This window comes from Orbicella faveolata, unplaced genomic scaffold (assembly GCF_042242905.1).
Source record: "Orbicella faveolata isolate gen_17 unplaced genomic scaffold, um_ofav_v1 contig_24, whole genome shotgun sequence".
Taxonomy (NCBI): Eukaryota; Metazoa; Cnidaria; class Anthozoa; order Scleractinia; family Merulinidae; genus Orbicella; species Orbicella faveolata.
Window position 1 is genome coordinate 19,986,024 of NW_028301552.1, and position 26,781 is coordinate 20,012,804.

The following is a 26,781-nucleotide window of genomic DNA, read 5'->3' on the forward strand; positions in this document are numbered from 1 at the left end:
TTCTTAAGAGGGGGTGCACCACTAAGGCTGGCGGAACTGACTCTTATCTCAGGTAGGGGAGTGCACCCCCTGCACTCTCCACCTAGATCTGTGCCTGGGGGGTGGGGTTGGGGGTGAGGGAGGTTGGTCAAACTAAACGTACCCTTCATGGCAGGGGTATGGATAATTTTTGGAACAACACAATTGGCATGCTAATTAGGATATGAAAGACCCCTGATGTAGCCAAAGATTGCACTATAATTTGATCTCCAAGCACAAATGAGACTTATGGGTCTCAATGGTGTTGGTTTTAATGTTACATTACAAGTTCTCCTTTCTTGTCTCCATACATTTCGTACAGTACTAGTTAGAAGAATTAATAAAGTAATCGAGACAACTTTCCCTGCGGTGATGATATCCCTTACTTGTTTGATCAAGTGCGTAACGTTTTAGTCACTTTTCATAACAAATCAACTTTTGGTTACGTACGTTCCACAGTACTTTGAGGGAATTATTTTTGTGTTCAACAACACTATAACTTTTTTTATATATGTAGTTTACATTACATCCATAATCTTAGGGAATGAATCATATCCAAACAAGAATAAACGATTTCAAGCAAACAGTGAGGTCCATTTCCTCTATTCCTCAATAAAGTGAATGCTCTTGAGCAGTGTTGTGTGACATAGTTGCTTTGTATTGCATGACGTCGCACTGAGGGTGTGAAAACAACTGAATTAAAGATAGCTAAGGGCCCTTTACAGACTAGAAATTGTGATGTCGACAACTATTTGGTATTGGCAATTAAATGTTATCGACCACTAAGAAACGTAGAAATGGTTTAACCTCGTTCTCCCTTCTCCCTAAGCCGTTCCAATCCCTTCTAGAATTCTGGCAACAAATCGAAGTGAATGGAAGGAGAGAGAATGTCCAAGCCTTAAGTGCCTTATGGCAGGGAGAGATATTAGGTATACAGTCAAACCCCCTTGAGGAAATGGGAGGTGGTCGCTTAATGGAGGTGGTTCCTTGATAGAGGTTCGTGTACTTTGAATATTTTTCAGATTGGGTTAATTGCTTAGTGAACAAGGAATCACGTCTAGACAATCATAATAAACGTGCGTTAGATTGTTCTCATCAGTAGTCAAATTCTATTTCAGTTAGGACTCTTATCTGTCATCGTCTTTTCCAAAAGAAAATAAATCTAAGATTTTTTTTAAATTTTTGATGGCTGCTTAAAAGGGGTAAGGACAACAGAGAACTCCAAAATCGGGATGAGCAATTTACCAATTACCATTTACCATGCAATTTCAAGATCTTTATGAATGTGTTTGCTTTTCTGTGTGTAAAGGCGAATTCTAATGAAGTCTGTGAAGAAATATTCCTTCCTTCTTTTTTCCAGAGAAATGCTATGTCAACATTTTTGTTGAGATTTAAGGCTAATTATCTCGATAAAATGTGTCGCTACCCCAATCTTTCCTTGTGGATTTCAATAGCCTTTGCAAAGATCTACTTTTTCCACGTGCTCCTAACCTGGCGCAAAAACCTTTGTATTTAGTAGGCACCGTCCTTAATTAAAATATTTCTCCGCGATGCATGACAAATTTACCAGCAAAATTGTGACAATTTGGAACTCCTACATCTCAGTGAATTCCAGGTAAATGTCCCCGCCAGCCACCCTTTTAACCAACCAGCAACACATCCCACGAACAATACGCCCAGTTTCGGGTTATGATTAAGTTAATAAAAGTGACTGGTTCTGGGGATCGAACATTTCAACTACAGAGTCAAATATTGCTAAAAAAAAAAAATACCCCCCCCCCCCCTAGATTGTTTGAGTTCAAAGTGTCTATTTATGAAAGTGCGCTTTTCTTTGGCCTATTATTACAGTCACTGTGCGGCTGCATTTGTACAATTTGATTTAACAACACTTCCATCTATGAAACTACTTTTTTGGGTTCTTTAGATTACACCGTTTGTGAAGTCTTATGTAGCTTACTTGCGAAATGACCAAATGACACAGTTATTTTTTCTTAACGATCGAGGCAACGCAGAGCAAATTTGGAGGATATGAGACATAAGTCGATTAGTGTTTTACTACTGGACGATGACATTAATCTAATAATAAAAATAATAATAGTGGAGGAATTAGGTCGTGCAAATGTGCCTCGGCAGTCTAGTGCGCATACGTGAACAATGTACCTTTAGAAGAACCACACGCAGTTCAACAATGGGACGTTTACATTCCCCTGGCCATTAATCAAGCAAATTTATTGGAACAAAAGTAGGTTTTTAGATAGAAAAGAGCTCGACTAGACTATCAAAAGTTTGGTTTGGTAGACCAACATGGCCACCGTCCCATTGTTTTGGAACACCAATATGGTTGCCGTAACGTCAAGTGAAAACGCGCAATTCGTCTTGGCACTATAGAGCGTTTTCTCTCACGTGGCCAGCAGTCATTCAAATTTGATTATAACAAAGAAAGTGTTCACATAAGAAAAGAGTTCAACTCCCACAGGATTGGCCTGGGACACCAACATGGCCGCCGTTTCATTGTATGTTTGAATTCAAAGTGTCTTACTATTGAAGTTTTCTTTCTTTTGCTTATTATTACAGTCACTATTTTGCCGCATCCGTTAATTTTAATTTAACAAAACTTTCAATTATTAAACTTTCTGTTTTGACTCTTTAGATTACGCCGTTTGGGAAGTCTTATGTAGCTTACTAGCGAAATGGCGAGTCTTTAGAGAGCAGAAGAGACCAGCCTTGGAATGGCTGCACACACAACTCTTTGGTTTCATTACTGTGGAGAGTGAAGCCAACCATTCCTGCTACAAGTGTGGCGTTGTCTTTTACACGGCGGACAGGGTCTTCGAGGATGAGTGGAACGCTAACCAGGCCGCTGGTCATCTCATCAATATCAATGAGGCGTTTGGTCCCCTCCAGAAAGTCGGTAATCCAGCCCCTGAAACCACGTTCACCTGACCCAAACCTGTTTTGGTAGCTGATAATATGACTCCACCATTCTTTATCTGGTCTTCCTTGGTAAGTAGACAGCAATTCGCGGAACACTTTTTCCACAAGATCCCACCACTCCGATGACAAGCCAAGGTCGTTCTCTATGGGTTCAAGCAGTGTCCGCAGTACCTTCAGTTTGGACTGTAACTTGTTCCAGTCGTCTTCAGTGCCTAGCATCTCCACTGCAGGGATTCCACAAAAACACACCAATTTATAACGAAAATAGTTTTGAACTGAATACATCAAAGTAATCTGTGAAACGATCCTCTGCACTGCAGTTGTGGTGCTGAAGTCTGCCGTCATTCCATCCACGAACTCAGGTGCTTTGATGTTCTTTTGTACTCCCTTCGCTATTTGATCAAAGAACCAGCTGTAGTCGACAGTATAGATGCTTGTATCGGGCACTACTACCTGGATGGTTTTCTTTCCTTCGTGATCAACAAACATCTTACGAACGGACTCTTTCTCTGCGTTTTTGTCGATGGCGCAAGCGACTCGTTTGATAACACTGAACCACCAGTCGTCTGGAGAGGTTCGTAGTTTCCAGTGGTTGTTGTAGGCTGTGATAATGGCAGAAAACAATCCGCAATCTCCGAAAGAATAAACGTTGTCTGTTGAACCCAAAGCAGGAACCATATCTTTGGCGTAGGAATCTGTGTAACGCTTGAACAATTCGTTCGCTGGTCTTGCGACAAGTTTGCTGTCTTCAAGCTTAGAAGGACTCAGGTGTTCCGCGAGTACCACAGAATTTACTTTCAAACTATCGGCTGTCGTACACGACCCGATTACAGGTGACTTGGATTCGTTCTTGGCCATGGTATAAGTTAATATAAACTGTTCCAACGGTAGCTTAGATAGAAAACCAAATGTAGCTGGCAATAGAAGCGAGTAAAATGAGAAACCGCTTAAACGTTGACAAGAGCGGCAGGTGCGTTTTCGTTATGTCATGATCATTAATCATAATTTACTGATATCGCAGTCACTGACGTTTGTGATACATAATTTTCATTAGTTTGGCTAATTTGAGTTCGAGTCAGACTCGCTGTAGGTTGGAATCATAGCTTTCATTGATATCTGCTTTGAAAGCTAAGTGCAAAACACTTCCTGCGATTATTATTCATGCAAATTATTTTTCCTTGTGTGACTGGCTTAATGGCGAGATTAATGTTTTTCATAACGAGCTGACGTGCATCAAATTTGGAAGATTTACGACATCAGTGCGATATCTCAGTGCTTTGATAGTAATATGTAATATCAATTATTGCTCTTTCTTTTAGCTAGCTTCCTGCCAGTATAATTCATTCAAAATATTTCTCCGTTTTGGACTGGCTAAATGATGCGGTTATTTTTTCTTTTACTAGTGGACGACTGACATCAATCACTTTATAATAATAAAAAGCAATAGCCGAGGAATCAGACCGGAAAATAGAAAGCAATTGTGCCAGGGCAGTCTAGTGGGCATGTGCGAACTATCCTCTTTAAAAAAAAAACTTCACGCAGTTCAACAATAGACCGGTTTTACTCACGGAGCCTGCAAAAGAAATCGCTTAAATAAGAAAAAAGCTCAACTCCCAAAGGATTGGTTTGGTACACCAACATGGCCGCCCTCATATTGTTTTGGAACACCAATATGGCTGCCATGACGTCACGTTAAAGTGATTTCTTCGTCTTAACAATATAAATCGTTTTCAATCACGTGGCCGGCAGCCATTCAGAATTACTGTGACAAAAGAATGTGTTTGTATAGAAACATTTTTTACTCCCACAGGAGTGGCCTGAGACACCAACATAGCTGCCCTTTCATTGTTTTGGGACAATATGGCTGCCGTGACTTCATGTGAAAACACTCTATTTGAAGAAAAGTCTTCTGGAGCTTACTTGCGAAATGGCGATTCTTTAGGCAAAAGAAGAAACCAGCCTTGGAATGGCTGCACAGACAACTCTTTTCTTTTACTAGCATGGACAGCGAAGCCCAGAATTCCTGCTACAAGTGTGGCGTTGTCTTTTACACAACGGACAGTGTCTTCGAGGATCAGTGGAACGCTAACCAGGCCGGTCATCGTACGTTCGTGTACTCTGAATATTTTTTAGACTGGGTTAATTGCTTTGTGAAAATGGAATCACGTCTAGACAATTATAATAAACGTGTGTTAGAATGTTTTTATCAATCGTCAAATTCTACTTCAGTTAGGACTCAGGTTGTCTGTCATCGTCTTTTCCAAAAGAAAGTCATACTACGTGCATTTTAAAATTAAAAGGGGTAAGGACAATAGAGAACTCCAGAATCAGGATGAAAAAATGGTGGCCGGGTAATAGGGGTTTTATTTACAGTATTTTACAGACGTAAATTTAGAGACTTCGATCACTGGCATAACAAGAGATGGCCGCTTCATCGGTGGCCACTTAATAGGCGCTTGGCTGTAGTTGTACACTGTATCATTCCGTAATATATGTCATGATGTACATATGTTATAGTGTCCAATTTTGAAGCTAAAATAAACAAGGCATTTCACATATTTCTCACGAAAAACGTGGAAAAATATCCATACATGTCAAACATGTAAAGAAATTGAACAAGATATCTGGTGAATCGATCTTAATCTATAATCGATAGCCTTACAGGTCCTCCAGTCTAATAGGATCAAAAATCAACGTAAGTACAGTTAATTTGACAATTTATTGAACATCATTATCCTAAATTTAGATCATGGCTATATACTTCATTAATTATTTTTGTGAACAAGTGAACTATCTTGACACCAAAATCCCAATCTAAATCTATTTGTTAACGGCAAAATTTTAGAAATGAAACTGTCTAAATTTGCGTTTGTGAGCTAAAAAATTATGGCAACTTGCAGCGTCTATCGACGATAATAAGACTACGAATTGCCTCGATGTGTCATAAGAAAAACTTTAGAAAAGCGTGCCTCGATTGCTGATAAAATTCAGCGTGTACTAGTTGCCTATGGGTACAGGTTGATAATGATAAGCTAGCGCTCTCTGGTTGCGTTTTAATTATAAGGTCAATAAGCAACTGACACTTTTACTGCATGAAAGTATTCTGGCGTTTTTGTGTTTTTCAAGGGCAAAACACGAGCTAATTTGTCCGAATTTATCTGGCACTATTATAAGGCCACGAAGTAACCAAAAAATAAGTATTGGTTCTTAAAATATTTCTTCGCGATGACAGATTTCCCAGCAAAATTGTGACAATTTGGAACTCCTACATCTCAATAAATTTCCAGGTAACAGTGTCCCAGCCAGCCACCTTTTCAACCAACCAGGAATACAACCCGCCAAAGTTACGGCCAGTTTCCGGTGAGGATTAAGTTAATAAAACTGAGTGGTCCTGGGGATCGAACATTTCAAGCCACAGAGTCCAATATTGCTAAAAAAAAAAAATACCCCCCCTGGATTGTTTGAGTTCAAAGTGTCTATTTATTAAAGTTCGCTTTTTTGTTGGCTTCTTATTACAGTCCCTAATCGGCTGCATTTGTTCAATTTAATTTAACAAAACTTCCGACTATCAAACTATTTGTTTTGGCTCTTTAAATTACGCCGTTTGGGAAGTCTTATGTAGCTTATTTGCGAAATGGCTAAATGACGCAGTTATTTTTCCTTAACGATCGAGGCAACGCAGAGAAAATTTGAAAGATATGAGACATTAGTCGATTAGTGTTTTGCTACTGAACGATTGACATTAATCTAATAATAAAAAGAATAATAGCGGAGGAATTAGGTCGTGCAATAGAAAGCAATTGTAACTTAGCAGTCTAGTGCGCATACGCGAACAATCTACCTTTTAAAAAAACCACACGCAGTTCAACAATAGGGCGTTTCCATTCACCTGGCCATTATTCAAGCAAATTAACTGGAACAAAAGTAGGTTTTTACATAGAAAAGAGCTCGACAAGACTATCAAAGGATTGGTTTGATACACCAACATGGCCGCCGTCTCATTGTTTTGGAATACCAATATGGCTGCCATGATGTCATGTGAAAACGCGCATTTCGTCTTGGCGCCATAGAGCGTTTTCTCTCACGTGGCCAGCAGCTATTCAAATTTATCATAAAAAAGAAATTGTTCACATAGGAAAAAAGTTCAACTCCCGTAAGATAGGCCTGGTACATTAGCATGGCCGCCGTTTCATTGTATCAGTTTGAGTTCAAAGTTTCTATTGATGTTTGCTTTCTTTTGCTTATTATTACAGTCACTATTTTGCCGCATCCGTACTTTCAACTATCAAAATATTTGATTTGCCTCTTAAGATAACGCCGTTTGCTGTAGCTTACTAGCGAAATGGCGAGTCTTCAGAGAGCAGAAGAGACCAGCATTGGAATGGCTGCACAGACAACTCTTTGGTTTCATCAGTGTGGACATTGAAGCCCAGCATTCCTGCTACAAGTGTGGCGTTGTCGTTTAGACGGCGGACAGGGTCTACGACGATGAGTGGAACGCTAACCAGGCCGCTTGTCATCTCATCAATATCAATGAGGTCTTTTGTCTGCCGTCATTCCATCCACGAACTCAGGTACTTTCACTTTCTCTTGTACTCCTTCGCTATTTGATCAAAGAACCAGCTGTAGTCGACAGTATAGATGCTTGTATCGGGCACTACTACCTGGATGGTTTTCTTTCCTTCGTGATCAACGAACATCTTACAAACGGACTCTTTCTCGGCGTTTTTGTCGATGGCGCAAGCTACTCGTTTGATAACACTGAACCACCAGTCATCTGGAGAGGTTCGTAGTTTCCAGTGGTTGTTGTAGGCTGTGATAATGGCGGAAAACAATCCGCAATCTCCTAGCGAATAAACGCTGTCCGTGGAACCCAAAGCAGGAACCATATCTTTGGCGGAGAAATCTGTGTTAGGCTTTATCAATTCATTCGCAAACTTGCTATCTTTGAATTTAGAAGGACGTAAGTTTTTTGCCAGTAAGACAGTTTTCATTTTCAAAGTGTCGGCTGTCATATCTTTGGCGGAGGAATCTGTGTAACGCTTGAACAATTCGTTCGCTGGTCTTGCGACAAGCTTGCTGTCTTCAAACTCAGAGGGAATGAGGTGCTCCGCGAGTACCACAGAATTTAGTTTCAAACCATCGGCTCTCATACAGGAACCGATACCAGGTGACTTGGATTCGTTCTTGGCCATTGCAAAAGTTAATATAAACTATTCCAACAGTAGCTTATATAGAAAACCAAATCTAGCAGGTAATAGAAGTGAGTCAAATGACTCGGAACCGCTTAACGTTACAGTATACCTTCAGGGGTGTCTCGCGCGCAAGCGATGTTACGCGTGCAGTTTAAGCTGTAGATACCTAAACCCCTATATCAAATTAAAGCTTATGGAGCTGGCTATCAAAGAAAATGAAGGAAAATGAATTGTCGAATTTTTCACGACCACTAAATGCGAGCGCCCGAATCACCTTTCGAAAGCTACAAGTCAAAGCGAATTTCGTTTTTCGCCAATTTAATTTTTTCCTCGGTTTCAGGGCCCAAAGCGCTTAAAAAACGTGTCTGCGTTTTGGCATATTTAATTGCAGTAAAAAGTTACAGAACATTTTCGAAATAGGATTAAAAACATGTGGAGTGATCGTGCAAAAATCGCTCTCGAAGAAAAAGTATTTCGAAATTAACAATTCCCAGTCACGCTTTTGTAGTTTATATGTTAAACTAGCCACTGTCCAAATTTAAGGGCAATTGAACAAATTCCCTTTGAGTTATAACTCTTTAAAGTGTCTGCTTCAAGTGAAAAAATTTATTCGAGAAAACGGCGCTAAGAAAAATTTTCTGCTTCGCGAACAAACTCTTTCCACAAACGCCTTCGACTGGGTTCTCAGGTAACTAAGCCAATCAGTGCAGGGAAACTTTACTACCGTTAACCTCCTGGTGAAATTTACGCGCGAATCTCTAAAAAACTCTTCTGTTTCGTAATGTGCTCAAGGAACCGAAGACAGAGAGATAATTTTTCTGTAGCTCGGTTTTTCTTGAAGCTGGTCTGGCAAAATGGGGAAGACTAAAAAGGATACGAACGCTAGAGTGGCTGAGCGAAAGAAACAAACAAAAGAGAGCGCGGAGAGCAACTGTTTGTGGGCAACTGTGCATGGATAATATTTCAAATGGTCTCAATGAGTCCGACAATTCGTCGATATCGGACTCATCAGAAGAGTCTCTGTCAGCATCCCTGTTATTGCTGTCAAGTTCCGAAATTTTTACAGAACCTTTCTTTCCTCTCACCACGAATATTTGCCCGCCTTATACGATAACTATAGCTTCATCGGCGTGGCGAACTTTCGCTTCTTCACTCATTGATGTATTTTCATTCGTTCTTCGCTGTTTTCGCTTTTTCGAACCGGTCCATGGTTTAAACGTGGTCTATGTTTACTTATAACTTAATAGAGACACGCCTAATATCAAAAATGCTGGGTAGTCAGAACAACAATGCTGATCAACTGAGTAGTCAATTCGTGACATCCATATAGGTAATTCCCGCGAAAATCGCCTCGGTTGATTGCATACACGCCATAGGGCTGTCAATCAAGAGGTCAACTTTTACTTCCGGTGAAAACGTAAAACCGCCATTTCTCCGCTAATATTTAGCCTTTTTCAAAAATTGTTTTCAGAAATTAGAGATTATTCTTCGACCTCTATTTTGACCCAAAAACCCAAATTTGAAGAAAATTGCCGACCCGAAGGTATACTGTAACCTTAAGCGGAAGGTGCATTTTTTTAATGTCATGACCATTAATCACAATTTACTGATATCGCAGTCACACTGACGCATGCTATGCATAGTTTTAATAATTCTTGCTTATTTGAGTTCGAGTCCGACTCTATTGCTGTACGTTGGAATCATGGCCTTGATTGACATCTGCTTTCATAGTTAAGTGCAATATCAGTTAGGGCCCTTTCATTTAATACACTTCCTGTGATTATCATTCATGCGAACATTTCTTTATGTCTGACGGGCTAAATTATGTGATTAATAATGGTAATTGAACTGAGTGGCGTGCAATTTGGTCTGAAATCATACGCGTGATTTCGATTTGAAATCGCAAGTATGATTTCAGACCAAAATTGCACGACACGAAGTTCAAAAAAAGTCTGCATACGAGCTAAGTGGCCCATCAGGCCGGAGCTTATCCCGGTTTCTGTAGCATGAAGCGCCTAGGAGTATTTCTACTCCCCGCTGGGTGGGATGCTAGTCCATCGCAGGGTTACCCCCAGCATTAAGTTCGCCGGTACCCATTTATACACCTGGGTGGAGAGAGGCACTGTGAGAGTAAAGTGTCTTGCCCAATAACACAGCACAATGTCCCCGACCAGGGCTTGAACCCGGACCGCTGGATCCGGAGACGAGCGCACTAACCATGAGGCCACCGCGCCTCCCATACGAAGTTCAATTGCCACTTTATTAGATCCATTTTGAAATTGCACAATTTTATCGCCTTAAATTTTAGATTTTTGGTGCATTGTTCCAGTAGCCGGTTTGTTAAAAAAGCGGAACCGGAAACCTCTTTGCGTCTCATTTAGTATGCAAAACGATGTCATGTGACGAAAACTCATTCGAGCATGACAAAGAAACAAGCAGTTCTGAAGTCAGAACGAAAATAGTCTACTTCAGGTCTAAAAGTTCAATTCTCGTCGCCTGAATCAATTATGGAAGGCCTTCTTTTCTTCTGTGGTTGAAGCTGAGACTTTTCATTGTCTTTGGAGAAGGAATTTGAAGGTGCATAGCCTGTGTAATTATGCGATCGATTTCTTTCGAGTTGTGAAACTCCCTCGAGTGCACGTTGCCCAGTGGATAGTAAGTTTTTTTCTTTTAAATACGTTCAATGGCATGATTTTAAGGGAGTCCAGCTCGTTATCATCTCCGTTTCTTTTTGTGACCTCGGCGTAGGACTCAATACTCAGGACCTTGTCAAGTTCTTGCGGCGCCATTTGTTTTAAGATGTTTCCAAGATGGCGGGACTGGCACCGGCTTCGTAAGACGTTCGTTCATTCACTATTTTGTGCAGTGTGGCGTCTTTTGACTATGTTTATTCGCAGCGACAGAGTTAAGCTCTTTTGTTGCTTAGTTTGAAACTTCCGGAAACCTGGAAACATCTACCTTCTTGAGATGGCTCTGAATTTGTTGTTGTGTGGTTTTCGTTTGTTTATGTTTTCCTGGACTCGGTATGATACGGATCTTGAGCAGATGTTGAAGAAAAATCGCCAAAATATTCGTCAAAATGGACACGGAAAGCTGGAAACTTCCATTAAAGTAGGTATTAAGCCTGGAGGAGCTCATAATCGGCATTCAGAAACTGTAATTAATTAAATTCGTCAATTTAAAAACAAACAAACAACCAAAAAACTGCAATAATAACAAAGGTTTGGCAATAGTTGTGGCAAAATTCTCCACACAATAGCTTTTTACCTTTCATTTTCCTGAAATTTTATTGATTACTTTGAGCTAATCTTGAAATCTGATTGTTTGTTTTGTTTTACTGTCCCATTCTCATTGGCTGAGGAAAAGATGCGATTTAGAGAAAAAATAGTGCGATTCGTGAATAAATCCCACCAGTGAGAGCCAATCAGATTGTAAGGATAACCAGTGATTTCAAAATGGATTTAATAATTTTTTTTTTTTTATAAGGAGCTAACGTGGATCACATTTGGAGGATTTACGACATCAGTCTGATATCTCAGTGCGTTGATAGCTAAGCGCAGTATCAGTTAGTGCTCTTTCTTTTAGCCAGCTTCCTGCCAGTATAGTTCATTCAAAATATCAGTTCGTTCCTGACTGGCTAAATGACGACGGAGTTAATTTTTCTCAACGAGACAACGCAGATCAAATTTGGAGCATGTACAACATTAAACGACTAGCGTTTTACTACTGGACGACTGACATCAATCACCTTATAATAGTAAAAAGCAATAGTGGAGGAATCAGGTTGGGAAATTGAAAGCAATTTTGCTAGGGCAGTCTAATGCGCATGTCTGCACAATCTTCTTTGAAAAAAAAAGAACTTCACGCAGTTCAACTATAGACCGGTTTTACTCACGTAGCCAGCAAAAGAAATCCTTTACATAAGAAAAAAGCTCAACTCCTAAACGATTGGTTTGGTACACCAACATGGCCGCCGTCTTATTGTTTTGGAACACCAATATGGCTGCCATGACGTCATGTGAAAATGATTTCTTCGTCTTAACAATATAAATCGGTTTTACTCACGTGGCTTACAGCTATTCAGATTTATTACAACAAAAGAATGTGTTTGTATAGAAACATTTTTTACTCCCACAGGATTGGCGTGGGACACCAACATGGCCGCGGTTTCATTGTTTTGGAACACCAATATGGCTGATGTGACATCATGTGAAAACACTCTATTTGAAGAAGAGTCTTCCGGAGGTTACCTGCAAAATGGCGAAGAGACCAGCCTTGGAATGGCTGTAAATACACCTCTTTTGTGTTACCAGTATGGACAGCGAAGCACAGAATTCCTGCTAGAAGTGTGGCGTTGTCTTTCACACAATCGACAGGGTCTTCGAGAATGAGTGAAACACTAACCAGGCCGGTCGTCGTGTCATCAATATCTATGACTTGTTGTCCCCTCCAGAAACTCGGTAATCCACGATACCAACATATCGAGGTTGCAGTCCATAGCAACATATCCGGGTGGATGAAAGGAATATGTCAAAGTCTTATTTGCCTTATAACAAGGAGAGATACAGGTATACAGTCAAACCCCTATTAAAGGGTCCCCTTTGAGGAAATGGGAGGTGGTCGCTTCATAGGGTTGGTACCTTATAGAGGTTCATCTACTTTCAATATTTTTTAGATTGGACTGATTGCTTAGTGAACATGGAATCTCGTCTAGACAATCATAATGAACATGAAATTCTGACTATTTCAGTTCGGACTTTCATCTGTCATCGTCTTTTCCAAAAGAAAGTCAAACTACGTGTATTTTAAAATCTGATGGCTAACCTCCAAATCGGGATGAACAAAAGGTGGCCGGGTAATTGGAGTTTCATTTACAGCATTTTACTGACATAGATTTCGGAACTTTGATAACTGGCCGCTTAACAAGAAATGGCCGCTTCATCGGTGGCCGATTAATAGAGGTTTGACTGCAGTTAGGTAGGTTCAAGCGTACACTGTATCATTCCGTACTGTGTGTCATGATGTACATATATTATAGTGTCCAATTTTGAAGCTAAAATAAACAAGGCACTTCACTCATTTCTCACGAAAAACGCGGAAAAAGATCCATACATGGCAGACATCGGCTGTGAAGCCATTGAACTAGATATCTAGTGAGTCCAAGAGTCCAATATTGCTAAAAAAAAATCAACCCCCTGGATTGTTTGAGTTCAAAATGTCCATTTGATAAAGTTCGCTTTTCTTTGGCTTATCTTTACAGTCACTATTCGGCTGCATTTGTACAATTTAACAAAACTCCTAACTATCAAACTATTTGTTTTGACTCTAGATTACGCCGTTTTTGAAGCCTTATGTAGCTTAATTGCGAATTAGCGAAATGATGCAAGCAGTTATTTTTTCTTAACGGTCGAGGTAGCGCAGAGCAAATTTAGAGGATATGAGACATAAGTCGATTAGTGTTTTACTACTGGACGATTGACATTAATCATCTAACAATAAAAATAATAATAGTGGCGGAATTAGGACGTGCAATAGAAAGCAATTGTGCCTTGGCAGTCTAGTGCGCATACGTGAACAATATACCTTTAGAAGAACCACACGCAGTTCAACAATGGGACGTTTAGATTCACCTGGCCATTAATCAAGCACATTTATTGGAGCAAAAGTAGGTTTTTACAAAGAAAAAGGCTCGACTAGACTATATAAAAGTTTGGTTTGGTACGCCGACACGGGCACCGTCTCATTGTTTTGGAACACCAATATGGCTGCCGTAACGTCAAGTGAAAACGCGCAATTCGTCTTGGCACCATAGAGCGTTTCCTCTCACGTGGCCAGCAGTCATTCAAATTTGATTATAACAAAGAAAGTGTTCACATAAGAAAAGAGTTCAACTCCCACGGGTTTGGCCTGGGACACCAATATGGCCGCCGTTTCTAAAGTGTCTATTGAAGTTTTCTTTCTTTTGCTTATTATTACAGTCACTATTTTGCCGCATCCGTTAAATTAAATTTAATTTTGGCTCTTTCGATCATGTCGTTTGGGAAGTCTTATGTAGCTTACTAGCGAAATGGCGAGTCCTCAGAGAGCAGAAGAGACCAGCCTTGGAATGGCTGTACAGACAACTCTTTGGTTTCATCAGTGTGGAGAGTGAAGCCCAGCATTCCTGCTACAAGTGTGGCGTTGTCTTTTGCTCGCCGATTAGTGATGTCTCCGAGGATGAGTGGAACACTAACCAGGCCGCTGGTCATCTCATCAATATCAACAAGGCGTTCGGTCCCCTCCAGAAAGTCGGTAATCCAGCCCCTGTAACCATGTTCACCTGACCCAAACCTGTTTTGGTAGCTGATAATATGACTCCACCATCCTGTATCTGGTCTTCCTTGGTAGGTCGTCAGCAGTTCGCGGAACACTTTTTCCACAAGAACCCACCACTCCGATGATAAGCCAAGGTCGTTCTCTATGGGTTCAAGCAGTGTTCGCAGTACCTTCAGTTTGGATTGTAACTTGCTCCAGTCGTCTTCAGTGCCTAGCATCTCCACTGCAGGGATTCCACAAGAGAATAACGGTTTAAAGGAGAAATATTTTTGAACTGAATACATCAATGTAATCTGCGAAACAATCTTCTGGACTGCAGTTGTGGTGCTGAAATCTGCCGTCATTCCATCCACGAACTCAGGTACTTTCACGTTTTCTTGTACTCTCTTCGCTATCTGATCAAAGAACCAGCTGTAGTCCACAGTATAGATGCTTGTATCAGGCACTACTACCTCGATGGTTTTCTTTCCTTCGTGATCAACGAACATCTTGCGAACGGACTCTTTGTTCGCGTTTTTGTCGATGGCGCTGGCAACTCGTTTAACAACACTGAACCACCAGTCATCTGGAGAGGTTCGTAGTTTCCAGTGGTTGTTGTAGGCTGTGATAATGGCAGAAAACAATCCGCAATCTCCGAGCGAATAAACGTTGTCCGTTGAACCCAAAACAGGAACCATATTTTTGGCGGAGAAATCTGTATTAGGCTTGATCAATTCATTCGCAAACTTGCTATCTTTGAAGTTAGAAGGACGCAAGGTTTCTGCGAGGAAGATAGTTTCCATTTTCAAAGCGTCGGCTGTCATATCTTTGGCGGAGGAATCTGTGTAACGCTTGAACAATTCGTTCGCTGGTCTTGCGACAAGCTTGCTGTCTTCAAACCTAGAGGGAATCAGGTGCTCCGCGAGTACCACAGAATTTAGTTTCAAGCCATCGGCTGTCATACAGGAACCGATTATGGGCGACTTGGATTCGTTCTTGGCCATGGTATAAGTTAACCTAAACTCGTCCAACGGTAGCTAGAAAACCAAATCTAGCAGGTAATAAAAGCGAGTGAAATAAGAAACCGCTTAAACGTTGACACAAGCGGAAGGTGCATTTTCGTTTTGTCATGATCATTAATCATAATTTACTGATATTGCAGTCGCACTGACGTTTGCTATGCATAATTTTAATAACTCTAGCTAAAGTTAGTTCAAGTCAGACTCTTTCGCTGTACGTTGGAATTATGGCCTTCATTGATATCTGCTCTGACAGCTAAGTGTAATATCAATTAGGGTCCTTTCTTTTAACACACGTCCTGCGTTTATAATTCATGCAAATGATTTCTTCGTTTCCGACAGGCTAAAATGACGCAGTTAATTTTTTTTATAACAAGCTAACGTGGATCAAATTTGGAAGATTTAGGACATTTGTCTTATTTCTGTATTATTACTGGACGATTGACGTCAATCATCTAATAATAAAAGTAATAATAGTGGAGGAATTAGGTAGAGCAATAGAAAGCAATGTGCCTTGGTAGTCTAGTGCGAATGCGCCAACTGTGTACTGAAAAGAAATCTACACGCAGTTAAACAGTAGAGCCTTCTTACTCACTTGGCCAACAGTCATGCAAATTTATTGGAACAACAGGAAGTGTTTACATAAGAAAAGAGTTCAACTTTCAAAGGATTGTTTTGGTTCACCAACATGGCCGCCGTTTCATTGTTTCTGAACACCAATATGGCAACCATGATGTCATGTGAAAACGCTATACAGTGAAACCAGTATTAAGCGGACACCCTCATTTATATTAAGTGGACACCAGCTTGAGTCCCAAAATTTTCTTCCCATATTTACTGTAAAATAAACTTTCATTCAGCGGACTTGCAACAAGCGAACATTTCAGGGCCCTTTTTACTTCTGAAAGCTCAGCTCAGACTCCTTTAACATTGTTCAGCGATGTCGAAGTAGATTATTCCAGATTGATACATTGATTGACTTGACATTGTGCTATGAGCAGTCGCGGACACTAGTGAGCTCGAGGATCCCAAGGGTGTCCGCTTAATACAGGTTTCACTGTATTCGTCTTGGCACCATAGAGTGTTTTCAGCAACGGGGCAGCAGCCATTCAAATTAATTGTAATAAATTAAAAAGAAGGTGTTTATATAACTAAAGAGTTTAACTCCCACGGGACGGGGCTTGGACACCAACATGGCCGCACGTTTCATCGTTTTGGGTCACCAATATGGTTGCCGTAACTTCATACGAAGACACTTTACTTGAGGGAGAGTCTTCTTGAGCTTACTTGCGAAATGGCCCGTCTTTAGACATAAAAAGAGACCAACCTCGGAATGGTTGCACAGATATCTCTTTTCTCTCACCAGTATGGACAGTGAAACCGCGCATTCCTGCTAAAAGTGTGGCGTTGTCTTTCACACAACAGACAGGGTCTTCGAGGATGAGTGGAACGCTAACCAGGCCGCTCGTCATCTCATCAATATCTATGACTTCTCTTGTCCCCTCCAGTAATCCAGCCCTTGAAACCTATTGCACCTGAATCAAAGCTGTTTTGGTAGCTGATGATGTGACTCCACCATTTTTTACCTGGTCTTCCTTGGTAAGTAGACAGCAATTTGCGGAATACTTTTTCCACAAGATCCCACCACTCCAATGATAAGCCAAGGTCGTTCTCTATGGGTTCAAGCAGTGTCCGCAGTACCTTCAGTTTGGACTGTAACTTGTTCCAGTCGTCTTCAGTACCTAGCATCTCCACTGCAGGGATTCCACATTCAAACACCAATTTATAACAAAAATAGTTTTAAACTGAATACATCAAAGTATCTGTGAAACGATTTTCGGCACTGCAGTTGTGGTGCTGGAATCTGCCGTCATTCCATCCACGAACTCAGGTGCTTTGATGTTCTCTTGTACTCCCTTCGCTATTTGATCAAAGAACCAGCTGTAGTTGACAGTATATAGACGCTTGCATCGGGCACTACTACCTGGATGGTTTTCTTTCCTTCGTGATCAACGAACATCTTGCGAACGGACTCTTCCGCGGCGTTTTTGTCGATGGCACATGCTAGAACCACCAGTCATCTGGAGAGGTTCGTGGTTTCCAGTGGTTGTTGTAGGCTGTGATAATGTTATATACATATATATATATATATACATATATATATATATATATATATATATATATATATATATATATATATATATATATATATATATATATATATATAAAAAGTTAAGATGCTTCGAGCCAACAGGGATGCCACGCGCCAGAAGGATCCAAAAGGATTCGTAGTCCAAACCTCGAGTAATGAAATTTGTAGGCAATTGTGGAAAACGAGGACGGACAACTTCGAGCGAAAAAAAAATATATATACAGTAAAAAATCTAAGAAATCTAAAAAAAAAGTTAAAAAAGTTTTAATTTTAAACTTTTTTTTTAGATTTCTTAGATTTTTTACTGTATATATATATTTTTTTCGCTCGAAGTTGTCCGTCCTCGTTTTCCACAATTGCCTATATATATATATATACTTCTTGAACTTATCTATCTATCTATCTATCTATCTATCTATCTATCTATCTATCTATCTATCTATCTATCTATCTATCTATCTATCTATATATATATACAATGTGGGAGGAAAAACACAAATAAACTACAAGTTCATCCCTACAAGCAACCACGAAACAGGCTTGTAGGGGCAACCACGAAACAGGCTTGTAGGGATGAACTTGTAGTTTATTTGTGTTTTTCCTCCCACATTGTATACTTCGCTCTACTCTGATGTATTGAGCACTGTTCTACGAAAATCAAATTTTACACTTTATATATATATATCGATATATAGCTCGCTGGCATACAAAGCTCTGCTTTCTTTTAAGCTTAGCCTCCATCCTAGTCTTCAGCACTGCACTGATGAGGCCCAGAAGGCCCAAATAGTACTGTCTGCAGTTAGTTATATCGATATATATATATATATATATATAACATTATATATATAGATAGCAAGTTAAAAAATTTGTGAGGACGGACAACTTCTGACGTAAAAAAGATTAAAAAATTTAATAAAAAACGTTTCGGTCAGAGACCTTCTTCAGTTATTACAACTTTTGAATAAAAACGAGCTTTAAATAAGATTAAGGTGTTAGTGATTACGTAATTACAAGTGACAATTAATAAAAGTACAAAATCACGTGAAAGAGCAAAAAGTGGTGTTAATTAACAAAGAACAAAAAACAAAATCAACAAAGCGCAAAAATATTGAATAAGTCAAAAACAAACTATTATGAAAATAATCGGCGGAGTCTGAGAGATAAAAGCTAAAAACTAAAAGACCAAACTGGCTAAAACAAATAAAATAACCGAAGAGGCAACGCGGCAAGCATTGGAAAAAGTAAAACCCTCCCTTACATATAACCGAAAACATCAACTGTAACAAAATCCCAAAACGAGGCCTTTGGAGCCTGAAAGGGTAAATTAGCAACAAAATCCCTGGAGGGGCCCTTAAATAATATTAATCATAATAAGATCCCTTGACAGGGCCTTTGAGTCTAATCAACACCTAAAAGGCTGACAAAATCCAAGAAAAGGGCCTTTGAACGATCAATCAATAACGTACGATATAGGAGAGGATTTAATTAATTATAAATTCTATTTTTGGAATGAAATTCCTTTCTTTTATTTAAGCCATGGGGTGCCAAAGAGAACAGCTGAGCACTCCAGTAAGCCTCTTTTGTAATTAGAAGCCTATCGATCTCCTCAGAGTTGGAGGATTTTGTTAAAATGTATTGCTACTTCACAAGTTGTTTTGTTTGTGAGCATAGCAGACTTCTGATTACGAAACCTAATTCTAAAATCGGTAGTGGTAGATCCCACGTATTGCAAGCGACATTTCTTGCAAGAAGCCAAATAAATTACATTTTTTGAATCACAAGAAAGCCTGGAATGAATGGTATATTTTTTGCCCATCTGAAAACTAAGAAATGATTTGGATTCAACGAAGAAATTTCGACACAGGCCGCATCTATTCCGATCACATTTGAAACAACCATTGTTTTGATGAATTATTTGTCCCTCTTCGACAGTTTTGAAACGAGATGGTGCTAATAATTCTTTGAGATTTTTTGATCGACGAAAAGATGGTATGATAGAACTTCGAGGGAAAAGTTCTTTTAATTTGGGGTTGGATTGTAGAATGAATAAATGCTTTCTGATTATTTTGCCTACGTAGGGTAGATTTGGATTAAATGTGATCACAAATGGAAATAATTTCTTCCTTTCCTTTCCACGGGTCTTAAGTAAATCATTTCTAGGAATGGCGGAGGCTTTGGAGAATTGATCAGAAACTAATTTAGAGGGATAACCCTGGTTAACAAGGTACCTTTTGTACTCAGCTGTTCTCTCGGCGAGAAAAATTTCCTCCGAGCAATTTCTTTTTAATCTTGTGGCTACTCCAAAAGGAATAGCCTTGAAAACGTGTTTAGGATGGCAGCTAGAAGGTGGAAGATATAAGTGGCTGTCTGTAGGGTTGGAATAGACATCTTTCTTAATAAACCCATCGATAAGATATAAAGTAAGATCCAGTACGTGAAGCTCACGCTCAGAAAAAACTAACTCAAATTTAATGGTAGGATACAGAGAATTATTGTAATCCGTAAATTGATGTAGGGCAGGAAGGCCTTGCTGCCAAAGATCAAAAACATCGTCTCGATACCGCCACCATAAGGACGGCTTTATCGGATCAGAAAACTTAGCTTTGAGATCAATTTCGCCCATGGCTAGGTCGGCATAACTGCAAGCATTCTTTGGACCCATAGCTGTGCCATGGCTTTGAAGAAAGAAATTTTCCTTAAAAACAGAATGGTTACTTTTCAAACAAATTTTTACAGCTTCTAAAATACAAGTCGTGGATGGAAATTTGTTTTCTCTAGCATTCAAAGCCTTCCTCACTGCAGTGAGGCCGAGTTTGTTATCGATGTTAGGAAACATTGAAACCACGTCCCACGAAACCAGTAAGGTGCCATTTGGAAAGGGGCCGCTTGTATTTAGATCTTCTATTTTGTTAAGCAGATCGGTGGTGTCCTTAATAAACGATGGTAATTTTCGGGCAAGTGGTTGTAAATAGAATTCTGTAAAGGCCGATAAGTTTTCAATTGCCGTGCCGCAACAAGATGTAATAAGTCTGAGGGGGTTGCCCGTTTTGTGCGTTTTGATATTTCCAAAGGCAACTCCTGGTCTCGCTTCTTTATTCAAAACCCACTTACCTACATCGGGAGAAATCTCGCCCTTACCTAGTCATTTAGAATACCAACTCTCTACTAATGCCAAATGCTTAGAAGTAGGATCCGATTGCAAAGATTTATAATGTAACCGGTTGTTGAGCTGACCAAACATTTTTTCCTCGTACTCTTTGTCATCAATACAAATCGAGAGCCTTTGTCTTGTATACGAATCACTTACATTAGAATTTTTAAGTTCTTTAAGCGCCACCCGTTCTTTTTTAGAAAGGTTATCTCTCTTTACTGATCCTCCTGACGCTGTGACACCTTTGTTGGCCTGAAAGTTCTGGTAACGATTTTATATACATACATACATACATAGATACATACATACATACATACATGCATACATACATACATACATACATGCATACATACATGCATACATACATGCATACATGCATACATACATGCATGCATACATACATATATATATAATGTTATATATAAAAAGTTAAGATGCTTCGAGCCAACAGGGATGCCATAATGTTATATATATATATATATATATATATATATATATATATAATAAACAATGGTAGCAAGACTTCAATTCATCGTTTTATTGCGACAACGCTGTTTCGTATGGTCAAAGGATGACCACACTCATCAGGCAATATCAACGAATGACCGTTAAATTTCACAAACTGGCAAGGATCAAGTTCATGATACACGACCGAAGTGTATCATTGAAGTGTAGGGTTAGGGGTTCTCTCATATACAGTATATATTAATTTGAAAGTAGCCTGTATCCCTTGTGGATCCTCCATTGTCATCCGCTAAGTTGACTTCGGTCGTGTATCATGAACTTGATCCTTAGTTGGATTTCAAAACGGAGTTATAGGCTTCCCCTACCTTGTCACCTTGAAAGAAAATTTCCCGGGAGACCACGTTCCATGCCACGTAAATCACATCTTCGATTGCCGTGTTGCCAGCACGGTTGTCCTGATGGTGTAGTGGATATCACACCCGACTAGTATGCGGGAGGGACGAGGGGTTCAAATCCCACTCAGGGCGAATTTTCTTTCAAACATTTATTCACTTTAAAATATGATTACTTGGGGTGTACAGGGTTAGGGGTTCTCTCATATACAGTATATATTAATTTGAAAGTAGCCTGTATCCCTTGTGGATCCTCCATTGTCATCCGCTAAGTTGACTTCGGTCGTGTATCATGAACTTGATCCTTAGTTGGATTTCAAAACGGAGTTATAGGCTTCCCCTACCTTGTCACCTTGAAAGAAAATTTCCCGGGAGACCACGTTCCATGCCACGTAAATCACATCTTCGATTGCCGTGTTGCCAGCACGGTTGTCCTGATGGTGTAGTGGATATCACACCCGACTAGTATGCGGGGGGACGTGGGTTCAAATCCCACTCAGGGCGAATTTTCTTTCAAACATTTATTCACTTTTATATATACATACATACATATATATATATATATATATATATATATGTAATGTTACACTTATAACAGCCACACTATCACTTCGCTGTGCAAAGTCGATCAATACTTGGTCAGTTCAAGGATCTTGGTGTACCTTGGACTCGATCGCTATATGTTTGTAATGAAAGAGTTGATTTCTGCTTTGCAAGCTAACCTTAGAACCTGATGCGTACTTATAAATTCGGGCTCCTACCACCAGTTTACATGCGGTGCAAATATCGTGTTTTGACAAGTGGTACAACCAAGAACTAAAGTAAGCCATTCAGAATGTTTTATTACAGTGCAAATATTTTCAAGACGTAGTTTATCGATCGATGTTATTATTATTGATTCAAAATATCTTTCGGTTCCTAATCGGCGTAAATTTTAATATTGAGCCAACTCGAATAAAATTCGTAAGAATTACGTGGTTTATCCAATTAATGTTATATCCTTAGACGATTGAAATGAATCGTCTAATAATAATATCTATTTTCCGCACACTTGATTCGATGACATCAAGCGTTGCCGGCGTCAAAGTTTGGAAAGCGAGAACAGGTTTTGGACGAATAAAATTTGTCTTGAGATCTACCGCAATCTTTACCCGCGAGTGAGTCGAAGACACCCTTCCCGGCATGCACTGCGATTACGTTCATTGGACGCTCCATGGCTTAGTAAACAACAATGAAGTCGTTGCACTGGAATTGCAAGAATATAAGAATATATACGCATTGTGCAAGTTAAATGCAGCAAACATTCGTGACCTGCTTACGCGGGTGTCGTCATCAAGACTACGGATTATGTTGCTCAGAATCAGTTGAGTTCACTGAAGTATAACAAGACAAGTTAAGACGAGACAAACTTTACTGGAGTGGTATAGGAGCTAAGCTGTATACGGTCAAATACAGCTAAAATTTGTGGTAACATAGATTTAGTGAACCAATAAGAAAGCTAGAAATGCATGTCCGATAGTTAGAATGTAATACCATTTGCTAAACCGGTAGAGCGACATAAAACATCGAAAAATAGCACATAACCTTTTCCAGCCTAACTAAAATTATAGAACAAGTGATAGCAACTGAATCCCAGAAAAAAATAATTGTCGAGTTGAAATTTCTGCAATTTGTTTCTTCAGCGAGTTCAAAAGTTTAAAATGCATTTCTTTTGCTTACTATTGAAGTCACTAGTATGTCGCACTCTTTCGCACAATCTACTTTAAGAAAACTACAAGCTGTTCAACTCTTTCACTTGGCACCTTGAATTACTCTGTTTGAGTTATGTTCTGGAGCTCACTTAAGGAATGGCGAGTCTTTAGACAACAGAAGAGACCAGCCTTGGAATGGCTGTACAGACAACTCTTTAGTGTTTTTAGTGTGGAGAGTGAAGCCCAACATTCCTGCTACAAGTGTGGCGGTGTCTTTGACACGGGGGAATTGGAGGATGAGTGGGACGCTAACCTGGCCGCTCGCCATCGCATAAATATCAATGATGCGTTTGGTCCCCTCCAGAAAGTCGGTAATCCAGCCCCTGAAACCACGTTCACCTGACCCAAACCTGTTTTGGTAGCTGATAATATAACTCCACCATTCTTTATCCGGTCTTCCTTGGTAAGTAGACAGTAATTCGCGGAACACTTTTTCCACAAGATCCCACCACTCTGACGACAAACCAAGGTCGTTCTCGATGGGTTCAACCAGTGTCCGCAGTACCTTCAGTTTGGATTGTAGCTTGCTCCAGTCTTCTTCAGTGCCTAGCATCTCTACTGCAGGGATTCCACAACGAGACAACATTTTATACTGGAAATACTTTTGAACTGAATACATCAATGTAATCTGTGAAACGATCTTTTGCACTGCAGTTGTGGTGCTGAAATCTGCCGTCATTCCATCCACGAACTCAGGTACTTTCACATTCTCTAGTACTCCCTTCGCTATTTGATCGAAGAACCAGCTGTAGTCCACAGTATGGATGTTTATATCGGGCACTTCTTGCGAACGGACTCTTTTTCGGCGTTTTTGTCGATGGCACATGCAACGCGTTTGATAACACAGAACCACCAGTCATCTGGAGAGGTTCGCAGTTTCCAGTGGTTGTTGTAGGCTGTGATAATGGCTGCAAACAATCCGCAATCACCGAGCGAATAAATGTTCTCCGTTGAACCCAAAGCAGAAACCATATCTTCGGCAGAGGAATCTGTGTTACGCTTGATCAATTCATTCGCCGGCAGTGCTTCAAGCTTGCTATCTTTGAATTTAGATGGACGCACGTTTTTTGCAAGTAAGATGGTTTTCATTTTCAAACCGTCGCCTGTCATACACGAACTAACTGCAGGTAACTTCGATTCGCTCTTGCCCATCTTATAAGTTGTAAATTCTTTCGACCAAATCCACCACGGGAAGTAATAGGAGCAGATAATTGAGGCGACTGAGCACAATGAGAAAACGCTCTAAGTTTCTCGAAAGCGGAAGCGCCGTATTATTATTATATCTTAATCATTAATTATAATGTTACACTTATAACAGCCACACTATCACTTTGCTGTTCACAGTTAATTGATCAATACTTGGTCAGTTCAGGGATCTAAGTGTACCTTAGACTCTGTCACTATATATTCGCAATGAAAGAGTTGATGTCTGCTTTGCAACTAATCTTAGAACCTGGTGCGTACTTATAAAGGTGAATGATATATTCGGGCCACAACTACCAGTTAACATGCGGTGCAAATATCGTGTCTTAACAAGTGAGAGAAGCAAGAACTAAAGTAGTCCAATCAGAATGTTTTATCACTGTTCCAATATTTTCAGAACGTAGTTTATCGATGGATGTGATTATTCTCGATTCAAAATATCTTACTTTTCCTGATTGGTGTAAATTTTCAAATTGACTTACTGAACCTGTGCCTTACATCGACTTACTTTCCGTACAACGGTAAACAGTACAAACAGTTACTTGCAACAGCCATGGGGTCGCCTGTTTCTGTTGTTACCGGAGAAATTGTGATGCAACACGTGGAGGAACGCGTCCTTGCAACTTGCCGACAAACGATATATACCGCTTTTCTTACGCTACGTTGACGACACTTTTACTGCCGTACACAAAGACAAAATTGACGCTTTTTACGACCACCTTAACGAAGAGAACGCCGACATCCAGTTTACCAAAGAAATCGAAGAAAATGGAAAACTTTCTTTTCTAGACTCTTTGGTAATTAAGCCGCGACCACAAAGAACTGCGAACGACAGTGTACAGAAAACCGACGCATACCGACAGATTACTTGACGAATCATCCTACAACCCGACTTCACACAAAGCCACGACTATAAACACTTTGACGAGACGAGCGCAACTAGTTTGTGACGCACTGGACATCTTACGTGACGAAAACAGGTACCTTGAACGTGTTTTCACAAGAACAACTACCACGCTGACTTTATTAGACGAAACATTAACCGATCTGCTGAAGCTGACGCAACGAACTGGAACCCGACGCCTGTTACTACAGTGTTTATACCTTACATAAAGGGCACTTCTGAGACCATCTCACGGATCCTACAGTCCTACAACATCCGTGTAGCCCACAAACCTACAACTATGTTACGACACTTGCTGACCAACGTTAAAGACAGGGACGAACCCAACCACAGACAGGGAGCAGTTTATAAGATCAAATGCTCCGACTGCCAGGCTTCCTACATTGGTGAGACTGGCAGAAACCTTAACATGAGACTGACTGAACACAAACGAGCCACGAAAAATGGTAATGCCAACAATCACATTGCTGTACATCATCAACTGACAAACCACAACATTGACTGGGACTCTGCTCACTGCTTAACCTATAGCACAAACTATTTTCAACGACTGACTCTGGAAAGCTGGTACATTAACTTAGAACAAACGCCTCTTAACAGATGTCAACAATGAACTACCGGCGCCTTCAAACGACTTATCCACGATGGAAACGAAACCGACAAAGGGACTTCTAACATACCGACTTAATTTGACGAACAATACACGGTCCAAAAACCGACCAATTTGACTAACAATAGACGGATGGAAACCGACCAATGAGTGATGACAAACTTTAGACGAGTCTTTCAGTCAATACCATTATGGCTAATCTGACCAATCACTTTCAACGGACCAGACTTATAACATCATCGACTAACAAACGCTTTTCACTTGACTGTGAAGATGACTTTCGCTGAGGTTGTCGAAACGTCAGTCACCAACAGCAGTTCCTTTTAGAACTACCCTCACCCCGACGATCACACTATGCGAACTTCTGAAACTCCTGGGTTCAAACCATTTACTATGAGCCAACTCGAATAAAATTCGTAAGACTTACGTCATTTATCCAATTAATATTATATCATTAGACGATTGTGACTAACTATCTAATAATAGTGGTAGTAATCGTAGATTGAAGGGTGCGTTCGAGTACTGGTAGGTTTGGTATGTTAAAAAGCAAAAATTCTAGGAACAGCATTTTGTGCCTGAGCTGTTTGGTTCAGCAGGGGCGAAAACAAATGAACTGATCGCAAAGCACGTGCATACGAGAGGGTTTGTTCTCGTTTATACATGTATTCAGTCATATTACGACTGGTCAGTATA

At 40.1% G+C, this 26,781-nt stretch overlaps 2 protein-coding genes and 5 pseudogenes across 2 annotated transcripts; 1 reads left to right on the forward strand and 6 right to left on the reverse strand.

The window, feature by feature from the left end:
* Nucleotides 1–2,220: 2,220 nt before the first annotated feature.
* On the reverse strand, nt 2,221–3,938 carry LOC149110810 (uncharacterized). The gene has a single exon (XM_089291198.1). The coding sequence runs from the start codon at nt 3,808–3,810 to the stop codon at nt 2,701–2,703; it is 1,110 nt and encodes a 369-aa protein (XP_089147324.1). The 5' UTR covers nt 3,811–3,938; the 3' UTR covers nt 2,221–2,700.
* A 3,291-nt stretch (nt 3,939–7,229) lies between these two features.
* Nucleotides 7,230–8,166, reverse strand: LOC149110811 (uncharacterized; annotated as a pseudogene).
* Nucleotides 8,167–13,772: 5,606 nt separating this feature from the next.
* On the reverse strand, nt 13,773–15,533 carry LOC110044056 (uncharacterized). Its single transcript, XM_020749577.2, has one exon. The coding sequence runs from the start codon at nt 15,443–15,445 to the stop codon at nt 14,207–14,209; it is 1,239 nt and encodes a 412-aa protein (XP_020605236.2). The 5' UTR covers nt 15,446–15,533; the 3' UTR covers nt 13,773–14,206.
* A 1,210-nt stretch (nt 15,534–16,743) lies between these two features.
* Nucleotides 16,744–17,587, reverse strand: LOC149110812 (uncharacterized; annotated as a pseudogene).
* Nucleotides 17,588–19,097: 1,510 nt separating this feature from the next.
* On the reverse strand, nt 19,098–20,853 carry LOC149110813 (uncharacterized; annotated as a pseudogene).
* Nucleotides 20,854–23,017: 2,164 nt separating this feature from the next.
* Nucleotides 23,018–24,853, reverse strand: LOC110044075 (uncharacterized; annotated as a pseudogene).
* A 193-nt stretch (nt 24,854–25,046) lies between these two features.
* On the forward strand, nt 25,047–26,516 carry LOC149110814 (uncharacterized; annotated as a pseudogene).
* Nucleotides 26,517–26,781: the final 265 nt, after the last annotated feature.